Source organism: Salminus brasiliensis, chromosome 11, assembly GCF_030463535.1.
Source record: "Salminus brasiliensis chromosome 11, fSalBra1.hap2, whole genome shotgun sequence".
NCBI lineage: Eukaryota > Metazoa > Chordata > Actinopteri > Characiformes > Bryconidae > Salminus > Salminus brasiliensis.
This window is the reverse complement of record NC_132888.1, coordinates 4,179,776-4,194,417: the sequence shown is the minus strand read 5'-3', so window position 1 is coordinate 4,194,417 and position 14,642 is coordinate 4,179,776. Positions and strand designations below refer to the sequence as shown.

The 14,642-nt window shown below is 45.1% G+C and overlaps 1 protein-coding gene across 1 annotated transcript in view; it reads left to right on the top strand.

The window, feature by feature from the left end:
• Positions 1–12,994, top strand: part of clstn2b (calsyntenin 2b) — a gene marked incomplete at its 5' end in the record, with an annotated part of 119,113 nt that extends 106,119 nt beyond the window's left edge. The window contains 6 exons of the mRNA XM_072690961.1: positions 5,030–5,235; positions 7,972–8,142; positions 9,175–9,317; positions 10,453–10,567; positions 10,687–10,871; positions 12,261–12,994. Of these exons, the coding sequence (XP_072547062.1) occupies positions 5,030–5,235; positions 7,972–8,142; positions 9,175–9,317; positions 10,453–10,567; positions 10,687–10,871; positions 12,261–12,461 (1,021 nt within the window). The remainder of the gene's footprint in view (positions 1–5,029; positions 5,236–7,971; positions 8,143–9,174; positions 9,318–10,452; positions 10,568–10,686; positions 10,872–12,260) is intronic.
• Between the last annotated feature and the right edge of the window lie 1,648 nt (positions 12,995–14,642).

The following is a 14,642-nucleotide window of genomic DNA, read 5'->3' as shown; positions in this document are numbered from 1 at the left end:
CCTTCAGCACCTGAGCAGTTCTCTGATGGAGATCAGCTGTGATTGCTCTATTACTGTAGTAATGACTCGACAAATTGGTATCCACTCAAATACAGTCTCACACTGTAAATCCATTCCAGACTAGGGTTAGGATTTCAGCGTCTCAGAAACTGGGTGTGGCTCATGGGCGTGGCACCTTCTCCAGCTAGGCTTCAACTGCACCAACATTAGCTCGACTAGCTTAACCAACAACTACAACAACCAATCTGAACTATCCAGCGACCTCTGTAGAACATACACTACTCGGACAAAAGTATTCGGACACTTGCTGGTTCTCTGTTTCTTCTGAAATCAAGGATATTAAAAAGAGTTTCTCCTGCTTGTGTTGGAGTAACTATCTCTACTGTCTAGGGAAGAGGGCTTTCGACTAGTTGGAGGAGCATTGCTGTGAGGATTTGATTGCATTCAGCGACAAGAGCATTAGTGAGGTCAGGATGTTGGATGATGATCACCACTCCACCTCATCATCATCCCCAACTCATCCCAAAAGTATTGAATGGAGCTCTACCACCATCCATCATTTCAGAGAATACCACAGTTCTTCCACTGCTCTACATCTCAATGCTGGGGGGCTTTTTACCCCTCTAGCCAACACCTGGCATTAGGCAGCATGATGCCAATAGGGACTAGACAAGCTGTGTAGGTGTGCATTTGCATCTGTGTCAGCAGTAAGTGCAACTTAAAGTAGCTGCATGCATTCATTAGACTTCTGAACTGACTAGCGCCCCCTTCTGGTTCGGACAGGGATAGCCCAACACACTATTACAGTTTGGTACCGTTCCTATATATGGCAGCTTACAATAAGCTAGAACCGTGTGTAGTAGAACTTTTGGGAAAGTAGTGAAGTGGAAATGCTTGCTCACAACTGTGAGCAAGAAAAATGCTATCTTTGCTTTTTGTGTCTGCGGTTTTCTCCCGGTGGCTCCGATTCACAGCCTTTCTTTCCTTTTCTGTCTCTTTTTCTTTTCTCTTTTAATCCCCAGCCTGTCCTAAAGCAGTTCTAACTTCTTAGTGTATGTGTGTGTGTTTAAGAGAGAGAAAGTAAGAGAGCGAGAGAGAGATAGAGTCCCATACTAGTATGTTACCATTGTTGCACTGGCATGCCCTAAGGGACCTTGTGAATATGCATGACTGAATTTGAATATTCATAAATCTTTGGGGAGTTTGACCCGCCTCCTGTGGGGATCGCCAAGAGGCCGTGGGTGGAGTCCCTTCAGCAAGAACAGCAGGGAATTAGCATGGGAACACACACACACACACACACACACACATATACAGAGATGTACACACACATACACATGACATCCTCTGCGGAGGAAGAGACACTGATGAAGGATTACAGGATCTTGAGTAAGAAACTAGATTTTCTTTGCTTTTTTTCTTTTGCACAGAATTTTAAGTGAGAAAAAGCTTCATCTCAGCCTCAGGTCACAGCTGTGCAGCCAAGCAGGACTACGGAAGCAGCAGATGAAATGTCCTCCTGGTGTTTTACGGCCCAGTTTACTAAAACATCAGAAAAAACAGACCTGAAAACTTAGAAATTGTCCACAGTGCATCCAACAATAAAGGCAGCATTAGGGTGCATGTTAGGCCTTTAAAGTCTGAACCACCACATAACTGACAGACAATTCGAACTGTATAAAACTGGGCTGTTTATTAGACCTTCTGACAAATTATTAATAAAAAAATTAATTAAATTAAACTTTTTAAAGGACTTTTATTTTGTATGGTATCAGAAATGTATATGTTGCTGCAATTTCTTTAACCCCTTATACCCTATAGACTTGCCATTAAAATTTTACTGAAGTAATTTTAAACTTCTGTCTGTATTTATCTGCTGTATGCAGTGCACAGATCATCCAGCAGGGGGCATGCATCGGATTTCATTTTCTTTTTTATGTAATTAAGTATTTATTTTATTTTATTTATTATGAATTGTTGTTATTGTTGTTATTATTTGTATATTATTTGCAGATAGACATTTCAGGTCCAGGAAGTAAAAATGCACCCCAGGATTTCGTTACAACTGCCTGGACGGCTCTGCCCAGTTGTGTCGAATGCAATCAAATCCTCACAGCAATGCTCCTCCAAAATCTAGTAGAAAGCCTTCTTTCCTGGATAGTAGAGAACGTTACTCCAGCAAAAGCAGCATCAGCTCTTTTTTAATAGCCTTGATTTCAGAAGAAAAAATGAATGAGCAGGTGTCCAAATACTTTTGTCCATATAGTATTTCTAATAAAGTGGCCAGTGAGTGGAAGCACAAGGTAGGTGTTTCTAATAAAGTGGCCAGTGAGTGGAAGCACTAGGTAGGTGTTTCTAATAAAGTGGCCAGTGAGTGGAAACACAAGGTAGGTGTTTCTAATAAAGTGGCCAGTGAGTGGAAGCACAAGGTAGGTGTTTCTAATAAAGTGGCCAGTGAGTGGAAGCACAAGGTAGGTGTTTCTAATAAAGTGGCCAGTGAGTGGAAACACAAGGTAGGTGTTTCTAATAAAGTGGCCAGTGAGTGGAAGCACAAGGTAGGTGTTTCTAATAAAGTGGCCAGTGAGTGGAAACACAAGGTAGGTGTTTCTAATAAAGTGGCCAGTGAGTGGAAGCACAAGGTAGGTGTTTCTAATAAAGTGGCCAGTGAGTGGAAGCACAAGGTAGGTGTTTCTAATAAAGTGGCCAGTGAGTGGAAGCACAAGGTAGGTGTTTCTAATAAAGTGGCCAGTGAGTGGAAACACAAGGTAGGTGTTTCTAATAAAGTGGCCAGTGAGTGGAAGCACAAGGTAGGTGTTTCTAATAAAGTGGCCAGTGAGTGGAAACACAAGGTAGGTGTTTCTAATAAAGTGGCCAGTGAGTGGAAGCACAAGGTAGGTGTTTCTAATAAAGTGGCCAGTGAGTGGAAGCCCAAGGTAGGTGTTTCTAATAAAGTGGCAGTTTTACGAAGGTTTTCTTATGTGGGATCTGTCGGGGGAGATCCATCATTATCAGAGCAGAGCTGTGAACAGTGGTGAATCTGACCCAGGCTGTAAACAGTGGCTGCATGTATACTGAGTGGGCAGTGTGTGTGTACTGCAGGTCAGTTCTGTAGCAAATCTGACCAGAGAATGAACAGCCTCGTAACCGGGCCTTGTGCTGTCCTACAGCGTTGGCTGAGGCTTCGGTAAAGCAGGCACTGACCTTCCACACGCATCACAGCTGTTCCTCATCATTAACCTTGACAAAAATCACCTGGACTGCCAAGGAATCGGCTGTGGAGCTGGTCCCCGCAGTGGTGGAGGGGGAATGTGCTTCAAATACCAGCCAGTCGTCCTCGTCTAGTCTGGAAAACAATCATTTCACTGGAGAATAATGAGCGTTTTGTCGATGACGTGAGTGTGACTGTAGCTCAGCAGTGCTGCACACAGTAATATGTGTTGGTTGCTAAGCTGTTGCTAGGTGGTTGCTAGATGTTGTTATTGTATACGGTTGGTCCATATGCTCATTCAATACAGATAGGCTAATAGAGCTGTGTCCGCAAACTTTTGGCTAAAATTGCTAATGTTTTGTCTCATTGTCTCTGCTCTGATTATGCTTCCACTCACTGGCCACTTTATTAGAAACCCTTATCTTGTACTCCCACCCTGGCCACTTTATCAGAAACTTTATCCTCTGCTTCCACTCACTGGCCACTTTAATAGAAACGCCTACCCTACTATGTGCTTCCACTCACTGGCCACTTTATTAGAAACACCTACCTTGTGCTTCCACTCACTGGCCACTTTATTAGAAACACCTACCTTGTGCTTCCACTCACTGGCCACTTTATTAGAAACACCTACCTTGTGCTTCCACTCACTGGCCACTTTATTAGAAACACCTACCTTGTGCTTCCACTCACTGGCCACTTTATTAGAAACACCTACCTTGTGCTTCCACTCACTGGCCACTTTATTAGAAACACCTACCTTGTGCTTCCACTCACTGGCCACTTTATTAGAAACACCTACCTTGTGCTTCCACTCACTGGCCACTTTATTAGAAACACCTACCTTGTGCTTCCACCCACTGGCCACTTTATTAGAAACACCTACCTTGTGCTTCCACTCACTGGCCACTTTATTAGAAACACCTACCTTGTGCTTCCACTCACTGGCCACTTTATTAGAAACACCTACCTTGTGCTTCCACTCACTGGCCACTTCATTAGAAACACCTACCTTGTGCTTCCACTCACTGGCCACTTTATTAGAAACGCCTACCTTGTGCTTCCACTCACTGGCCACTTTATTAGAAACACCTACCTTGTGCTTCCACTCACTGGCCACTTTATTAGAAACACCTACCTTGTGCTTCCACTCACTGGCCACTTTATTAGAAACGCCTACCTTGTGTTTCCACTCATCGGACACTTTATTAGAAACGCCTACCTTGTGCTTCCACTCACTGGACACTTTATTAGAAACACCTACCTTGTACTTCCACTCACTGGCCACTTTATTAGAAACACCTACTTTAAATGAAATGAATTGTAAAGGAAATGTAAACTGCGGCAGAATTTGGACCCATTAAGCTGTCCTGGTCGCAGCAGTGGGAGATTATCTTGACAGTCATGCTCTTCCCAGCGCTCTCCGCAGCCTCTCACAACCCGCACCGCTGAAAACAAACACACACAGCCGTTAATTAATTCTCATGAAGACAATTAAACATGATTTAGACTAATGCCTAATAAGTGCAATTACTGCGAGCTTGAGGAAAGCGCTTAGCTGCTTAATTCTCCGAGAGGAACACCGTGAGACAGAGAGAGCGTGCGCTTCTCTGACAGATACATATTTTTCTACTAAGGCTGCAATAACTCCCCAAAAACAGCGCTGTCAAAACAAGCTTTTCAATTTCCCTGTTTGTTTCTGTCTCATGCAGCCTGTTCCACACACAGTATGGAGTCTGACTGTCTCCCAGGTGTGTGTAGATGCTTCGTGTATCCAGTGCAGTTTTGAGTGCGTGTGTGTGTGTCTGTGTGTCTTTGCAGGTGTTTCGGGGAGGACGTGTGCATCTCTGTCCCTGATATTGACGCAGTAGTCATGGTAATGCAGCCGAGCGAGCCACGCATCACCATTACGGGGATGGAGCAGCTCAACACACCGGCCTCTGACCTTGCTGTCGGCCTGTCGCTGTTCAGGGATTTGCATATCGTCAGCACCGTTACCAAGAGTGACCGAGCTATCCATAACACAGGTACTGAGCAGGATCATGGCACTCCACTCACTGGCCACTTTATTAGAAACACCAGCCTTGTACTCCCACACTGGCCACTTTATTAGAAACCCATATCTTGTACTCCCACATTGGCCACTTTATCAGAAACACCTTCTTTGTACTTCCACTCACTGGCCACTTTATTGGAAACACCAGCCTTGTACTCCCAAACTGGCCACTTTATCAGAAACACCTTCTTTGTACTTCCACTCACTGGCCACTTTATTGGAAACACCAGCCTTGTACTCCCAAACTGGCCACTTTATCAGAAACACCTTCTTTGTACTTCCACTCACTGGCCACTTTATTGGAAACACCAGCCTTGTACTCCCAAACTGGCCACTTTATCAGAAACACCTTCTTTGTACTTCCACTCACTGGCCACTTTATTGGAAACACCAGCCTTCTACTCCCAAACTGGCCACTTTATCAGAAACACCTTCTTTGTACTTCCACTCACTGGCCACTTTATTGGAAACACCAGCCTTGTACTCCCAAACTGGCCACTTTATTAGAAACACCTGAACTACATTGTACTTCCACTCACTGGCCACTTTATCGGAAACACCTACACCCTTTTTTACGTCCATTCACTGGCCACTTTATTAGAATCACCTGAACTACATTGTACTCCTACACTGGCCACTTTATCAGAAACCCTTACCCTTCTTTGTACGTCCATTCACTGGCCACTTTATTAGAAACCCTTATCTTGTACTCCCACATTGGCCACTTTATCAGAAACACCTACCCTCCTTTGTACTTCCATTCACTGGCCACTTTATTGGAAACACCAGCCTTGTACTCCTACACTGGCCACTTTATTATGAACCCTTATCTAATACTCCCACACTGGCCACTTTATCAGAAACACCTGCACTACCTTGTACTTCCACTCACTGGCCACTTTATTGGAAACACCAGCCTTGTACTCCTACACTGGCCACTTTATTATGAACCCTTATCTTGTACTCCCACACTGGCCACTTTATCAGAAACACCTACTCCCTTTTGTACTTCCATTCACTGGCCACTTTATTGGAAAAAACAGCCTTGTACTCCCACACTGGCCACTTTATTGGAAACCCATATCTTGTACTCCCACACTGGTCACTTTATCAGAAACACCTACCCTCCTTTGTTCTTCCATTCACTGGCCACTTTATTAGAAACACCAGCCTTGTACTCCCACACTGGCCACTTTATTAGAAACGCCAGCCTCTTATTGCACTGACTGGTCACTGGGTGTGTAATAGTGAGCGTATACTTTAGCCCTGACGTTCTACACATTCTCTAACAGCAGTTATAGGGAGCCGCCGCCTTTATTTAGTACAAACCAGCACGGCGAGGCAGAACACGCCATTATTCATTCATCCGTCTGCATGTTTGGTTCTGCTGAAGAATAAAAACAGCAAAACAACAACAAAGCCATAAATAAGTGAAGTAACGACACCTGGGCTGCAAGCGCAGTCTCCACTCAGCTCTAAATAGATGATATCCTCATTCATTTATAAACACGGCCTTCCAGCCTAGGGCTCATCTGGCTCCTATTAGAAACCTCTATCCCACTCTCACTCTCGTTTGTTGCCCAGAGTCTCCCTGTACCTTATTTAACTCTCACAAACACAGCACAGGTTCCAACTTTCCTTACACACCTGAGAGAGCATCTGAGCCACTGCATGGGGGGATCTCACCTGTCTTGTGTTTTCACTCTTTATTAGAAACACCTGAACTGCATTGTGCTTCCACTCACTGGCCACCTTATTATGAACCCTTATCTTATACTCCCACACTGGCCACTTTATCAGAAACACCTAACCTCCTTTGTACTTCCATTCACTGACCACTTTATTAGAAACACCAGCCTTGTATTCCCAAACTGGCCACTTTATTAGAAACACCAGCCTTGTATTCCCAAACTGGCCACTTTATTAGAAACACCAGCCTTGTATTCCCAAACTGGCCACTTTATTAGAAAAACCTGAACTACATTGTACTCCTACAATGACCACTGAAAAGCTCTTGATGGTTGAAGTGAGGGGTGAAGAAGATCACCATGGCCAGATCGAAAGATTTAGGTAGGACCACGGCTCAGTTCCTCATGCTCATAACTACACTGCTGTCAGATATAACTAAACCTTCATAGGCCCTAAGATTGAACCTTGAGGGACTCAAGTTGAGTTTAAGAACTCAGCCGTTTCACTGTCCGCTGTCTTAGCACGGCCTAAGGACGGCTTGATCGGATCTGATCTGGTCCAGACTGCTTCTACAGTCTTCTTTCTGAAGGCCTCAGAGAAGAGAGCTCTCTGGATCTGGCCATGGTGATCTTCTTCACCCCTCACTCGCTTCAACCAACCATCAATCAAGAGAAGACCAGAGACGTTTCTTCAGATGTGTGAATTTAGTTATATTACCTCTATCTCTCAGTGTTGATCACATGACGATCAGATCTCCAGATGTCCAAAAAGACGAAAAAGGTAATTTCTCACTGGCCACTTTATTAGAAACAGAATAAAATGTGTTCAGATGCGATATGGTTTATTCATGTGGGAGCGAGAGAGCGAGAGACACAGGGAGTTGTCTAGGGGAACAGTGTAGAACATCTGGATAAGCAGCCTCTCGAGAATTAACACCAGTAAATTACTTGTTTACAACATTACAGCATGTCTGTGAATGTGTGTGTGTGTGTGTGTGTGTGTGTGTGTGTGTGTGTAGAGCACAGGTCAGGTGTCCTAGAGGAAATGGTCCATAATCTCGACTACTGTGACATCCTGGTGTTGGGGGAGGAGATGAAGGAGGGCGTGGAGAGCCTGCAGCTGCCTCGCAGTGCACTGCTGGGCAAACATCTGGACTACACCAACTCTACTACTGGCATGTCCATTTACGGTACAGCACCAACTCCTACTCCTACCCAAACCAATCACCTGTCACCTTTATAGACCTAAACTACAAGCCATGCCAAGCTCGATGAGCCAAAATATTATGACCACCGATCTAATGTGCTGCCAAAACAGCTCACTCTACAAGACCTTTGAAGGTGTGCTGTGTTATCTGGCACCAAGGCGGATGCTTGAAGTTCGAAAAGTAGATGAACACAGGTACTGGGCCATCCTTTGGACCAGGCCACTCGCTGGACCAGGCCACCTTCTTCCATGACTTCCTGAACAAGTTCTAATGCTCTGATGCATTCCTACTGTAGGTGCTTTCAGTGGTGGACAGGAGGTAGCATTGACCTTCTGAGTGGTTTGCAGCTATTCGGCCCCATACACAGCAGGGGGCGCTGCACTGTGTGTTGTAATGTAACTGTCATTTAATCTGAGAATTGTACCACAGTCGGGGTAGCCTTCATTGCCTCCACACATCAGTGAGACCTGGGTGCCCAACACCCTGTTCCTGTTCCTGACCAGGAGCCCCCCCCTACAAAATGTGGGCATGGTCAGAGGGACTCAGGTCAAACTCATGCCTGACCATTCCTCCTAAATCCAGCACATGGACTACAAGAAGCCAATGTTTAGTTACTGTCAGACATCATAGACCTTGACCTGAGCTGAGCTGGTTATAATGTTTTGGCTTATCAGTGTAAAATCTTTTTACATTGATTCCACTGAAAGTAGGCCAATTCAGCCTACAGTAGTTTAGCTCCGCCCATTCCTACTGACGTTTTAGGGGCAGACTGTTGCCCAGCTGATTGAGTTGATGAAGCTATGAGGAGTGTCTGTATGGGGGAATCAGATTGATCTGATTAGAGAGTCAGAAGAACCACAGAATTATGAATCCATTACCTGACTCTTCTGTTTAACACTAATAAATGTATTACTGTCGGTTTTCTCATGAAACAAGAGAACCTTCAAAGTCAGTGTTGTTTCCAAGCCATTGTGTGTGTGTGTGTGTGTGTGTGTGTATACGTGTGTGTTGCAGGTGTGGACTCCCTGTCTCATTATGCGCAGGTGATCAGGCAGGTGCGCTTCCGGAGCCTGCAGACAGGTGTGTCAGTACGCAGCTTTAGAGTGACCTGCTCCGAACTCAACGGGCGATACACCAGCAACCAGTTCACACTGCAGGTGAGAGAGAGAGAGAGAGAGAGAGAGAGAGAGAGACAGAGAGAGAGAGAGAGAGACAGAGAGAGAGAGAAAGAGAGAGAGAGAGAGAGAGAATAAGAAAGAGATAATGAGAGAGAGAGAGAGAGAGAGAGAGAGGAAGGAAGGAAGAAAGAAAGAAAGAAGGAGAGAGAGCTATAGTGAGGGTGTGAGAATAAGAAAGAGGTAATGAGAGAGAGAGAGAGAGAGAGAGAGAGAGAGACAGAGAGAGGGAGAGAGAGAGACAGAGAGAGAGAGAGAGAGAGAGACAGAGAGAGAGCGCAACAGTGAGAGTGAGAGAATGTGAGAGAGAATAAGAAAGAGATGAGAGAGAGAGAGAAAAAGTGAGAGTGAGAGGGGGGGAGGAAGGAAGAAAGAAAGAAGGAGAGAGAGCTATAGTGAGGGTGTGAGAATAAGAAAGAGGTAATGAGAGAGAGAGAAAGAGAGAGAGAGAGAGAGACAGAGAGAGGGAGAGAGAGAGACAGAGAGAGAGACAGAGAGAGAGACAGAGAGAGACAGAGAGAAAACATTAAAGAGAAACAGAATGGGAGGACGAGAGTGCGGGAGAGAGAGCAACAGTGAGAGTGAGAGAATGTGAGAGAGAGAGACTTGACATTAAACTGCTTGTGAAAAGGGGGCGTGTGTCAATGCTGCCTCTTAACTGGACGATGGTAACGGTGATCGGTGACGGTCACAACATGCAGATATAACAAAATGCACAATGTGTCCAAATGTTTGTGGACACCCCTTATTACTATTACTGACACAGATGTGCAAATGCACACACAGAGCTTCTAGTTCTTGTAAAGAAGTACTGCCAATAGAATAGGACTCTCTGGAGCTGGTAAGCTTGAATCTTTTGGCACCTGCTGCCTAATAATGCCAGGCGTGGGCTAGAGGGGTATAAAGCCCCCCAGCATTGAGCTGTGGAGCAGTGGAAGAACTGTGTTCTTTGGAATGATGGATGGTGGTGCTCCATCCAGTACTTTAGGGATAAGTTGGGAAGTTGAGGGAGGTGAGGTGGGGTGGTGAGGAGCAGCCTAATAAGCCTGATGTACTTCATAAACGAGCCCCGCGGACCAATGAAGTTGGTCCTTACTGTTTGTCCTTCTCCACCCAGGTCAATGTTCTCCACAGAGAAAGGGCTGTCAAGCATGTCAATCATATGGCGGCTCCGCCCAAATACACACCACTGATCCATCAACCAATCATAGCCACGAACGGCCAGAGCTCTGGTGAGTGACAGTGAATGTGAGTGTGTGTGTGTGTGTGTAGTAGTGGTACTGAAGATCACATCAGAGTTGTGTTGCAAAGTGACGTGAGCTGCTTGAGCTGAGCAAGACTCTTTCTACAGGTGTGGCGAATGCAGTTACTATAGTGATAGTGGTGTGTATCACTGCCCTGGTGGTCATGGTGGTCCTCGGGGTGTACCAGCTTTACCTCACACACATGCAGGAGGACATGGACTCACACGCGTACTCAGGGAAACACAAAGACCTGGATTTCTCAGCTCTCACCATTACTGTGAACCCACTGGAGGTAAGCAAGAGCAGGCAAGTGAAAGAGAGAGAGAGACAGACAGACAGACAGACAGACAGACAGACAGACAATCAGTGGGCGCGCTGCTGTACTATTTAAATGTAATTACACTACTGCATTACATTATTTTCATATTTACTTACACAAGTTACACTTCGTTATTCATCTATTTCATTCTTTTAGTGGTCCTAATGTTTTGGCTCATTATGTTTATTAACTGTTTAGTTTATTTGCACAATTAAAATACTCATAAAAAAATTCATAAATACATAAACAAATAACATACAGTGATGTAGAGGCAAAAAAATCCATGTATTGGCGTATATAAAGCCTCCACCTATGTAATATTACAATTATATATATTATATACTATATATATGTTCTACAAATAACCTAAATATTATTAATATAACCTGTAAATATGCATAAAAAAATGTATATACATGAAGAAAATGTCCCCACACAACACACACACACACACACACACACACATATATATGTGTGTGTGTGTGTGTGTGTGTTGTGTGGGGACATTTTCTTCATGCATATGCATGTAAAATTCATAAATATATGTATTTGTAAAGTTAATGTACCCATATTAACTCCTAAGCAGTTATATCAGGATACAAAAAAATAAGTAAACATAAATAAGTCATAATACATTTGTTAAATGACCTTTTATGCATCTTTTATAATATTTTATAGATACCTTTTTTGACAAATATGAAATATCATTTCACAATTTAGTACCCCTACATTTCTCAAAGTGAGACATTTGACGAGCTGAATATGAAGAAACCAGTATAAGCCAGCCCCTCCGTATTTGATGGCGATGGTCAAAAGCCGATCTGCACCGAGAGCCCTTCCAGCTTCAAGTACGGCTCGGCTCGACCCGCCATTCTTTAAGATCCACGGAAGACGAGCGTCCAGACTTTTTACTGTCCTGCACCGAAGTGGTGGAACGAACTTCCCCTGGGTGTCCGAACAGCAGAGTCCAACAACGCTCGCTGTCTTCAAACCCAGACTGAAGACCCTCCTCCACTTCTGAGAGGACTTGGGTGAAGAGTGTAGAGTGTGTGGAGTATGAGGGTCTCCAGACTGACCTCTGTATTTAGTAGAGTCTAAGCTTAGAGGGGTCTTTTGGACTCTAGCCAATACAAATTAGCTAAGGGTATTTCTAAAGTTTCAGGATCAGCGGATGAGTTTCCCAAAAGCATCTCAGCACTCAACACTCTTAAACGGCTAAGCGAGCATCACTCTGAACTCTCTCTCTCTCTCTCTCTACCAGTTACGATGATCCTAACACCGAGCCCAGATTGAATATTAAGGAGGAGACTGAGTCTGATTTAAATACTTATGTGTGTGTGTGTGTTGTTGTGCATTCTGAAGAGCATCGAAGAGCTACAGCCAGCGGAGGAGTTAACAGAGGAAGAAGTGGAGGAGGACGAGGAGGAGGAAGAGGAGGACGATGATGACATCACCAGCAGCGAATCAGACAGCGATGAAGACGGAACGACAGCTGCCAGCATGCAAGCACAGACAAAAATGCTGAGCAAGATACAGTGGCCAAAACCATCAGCGCACTGCTGAGAACCCTTTCATACACTGATACACACTCCTCACACACACCGACACACACATACACACACACACAGACAGAGGCCTGTAAGCACTGGCCGGTTGACGCCCATTCAGAACAGAGTAGGAGAAGATCCACTAAGCAGAATTTCCCCTGAATAGAGTTTAAATGAAATATTGATGAAATATTAAAAATCATAAAGTTTGATTGAGGGACACTGGGAGACGCTAGGCTGGTTGGTTTGGATGGCACAGAAGTCCTCAAGGTGTTTGAATGTCCCCATACTGGTGGTCCAGCGGCCTAAGGCGCTGTCACTATGATCAAAGGATTGCTGGTTCGAATCCCAGCCGGCAGCCGAGGCCCCGGGAGGGCACAATTGGCCCTGCTCTCTCCAGGGTGGGTAGATGGCACTCCCCCCATCGTTTGCTGTGGTGCCGGCTATCGCTGCCGTCTGTAGGCTGGTGCTGGTGCCGGGTATGCAGCGCCTCCTGGCGATGTTGCTTCAATATCAGTTCGGAAAACAAGCAGCTTGACTGCGCATGCGTTGGGGGGGGGGCGTGTGCTAGTCCGCCCCTTACTGGTGTCACTTGCGATTTTGGGGGGGGGGTTATGTATGGGTTGGGTAATAGGCGGTCCAAATTGGGGTGAAAATCAAAAAAATAATAAATAAATGGTTCTAGCGTTTTAATGGGTTCTATTAAAGTCTGGACGAACAGAACTGATAATTGCAGGGAAGGTTCTGCAATTAGGGTCCAACTGGGTCCCTGTAACAAGCCCATGCCCACCTGGAACCCACCTATCCTCAATCCAATCTACTATCCAATTTCTCCTCACCCCACCCTCCTCTCGAAACGTAGTCAATCAGTGAAGACATGCTTGAAGCTTTGATGTATCATACGTTCATTAGCCCACATTCTAGCTAACTAGCTAACTAGCGTCATACCAACAGTCTACTGGAGATGACTTGAGGACAGTGTGTGATGATTTAGGCAGCCTGCAGTAAGCACCATGCAAGATAGAGGACTTTAATAAAGTGTTATGCGGGAATTGGTATTTTTTGCTCCATGGCTCCCCCTACAGTTGGGGAGTGTACTTCACTTTTAAGGCTAATTTAAGCTCAACGTTAAATATGGATATGGACACGATGATGCATTCGTTTCACGTTCATTTTGTTCATATTGGTGCACATTCTTTAAATCTTTAAAAGCTCACGGATCAGGGCGAAGTGGAGCAGAGCAGTACCACTGGACACCATGGGGGGCAGCATAGCCAACAGTTCAAGTAAGAAAAGAAACTTATGGTAGACCATTTTTTCGTTTTTTTGGCTTTTTCGTAGTACGTACATTATCACGATCTCCACGTTTTGAACTCTGAACTGCCCTCTAGTGGATGTTTTGCTTAACAGACATCCTAACGAAGGATAACGGCTGCATAGAAGCATGTGGGCGATGGCGGTTGCTATATTTGAAACGGACGTCCTAATTTTTCAGACATAAAGGGAGCATAAACGAGCCTTTACTCCACTGCAGTAAATACAAATCTCGCTTGTACAGCTGTACACATGCATTGCTGGACAAGCTGAGAGCTCCAGAAGCTTGATCTGAAGGTGGAGAAGCATGTGGACTGTAGAGGCGGTAGAGTAATACTGACTCTATGGGTTACGCAGTGTTACGCTGACAGTTCTGGGGAGAGGTTCTCCACCTGCTGCTCCACCACCTGCTGCTCCATCTAGTGCAGTAGCAGCAGCAGCGCTCCAGCCCGGAGTGAGAATGACGGAGATGCCGCTCTCCCCCTGTTCCCTGCTTATTTAAGGTAGAGCTGCTACACAACGCTGTCTATTTTGCTCGTTAGCTACATGAAGAAGCTAAACCTCTGTCTGGCTCCGCTGATCGGCTACATTTGTAGTAAGAGGGGGAGAAACTGTGCAAGTTTGATTGCTTACTGAACTGTTCCTTTAAAAGCCACTGAAAGCAGCTGCAGACATTATTTAGGAAAGCAGCTTGCTGAGGGGGACTCAATACGCAGCGTGAGTTATGAATTAAAAATGAACTCAGCCTTTAAAGAGATGCATGCAGTCTCTGCAGGAGCGTTTGGGAGAGGCGCTTCGGATTTCTAACACAGCTTTTTGGCCAAGCCGCTGCCACACGCCTTCCAAAAGCTGCCATTTCTGGGCTCCACATGTGGCTGTGTTT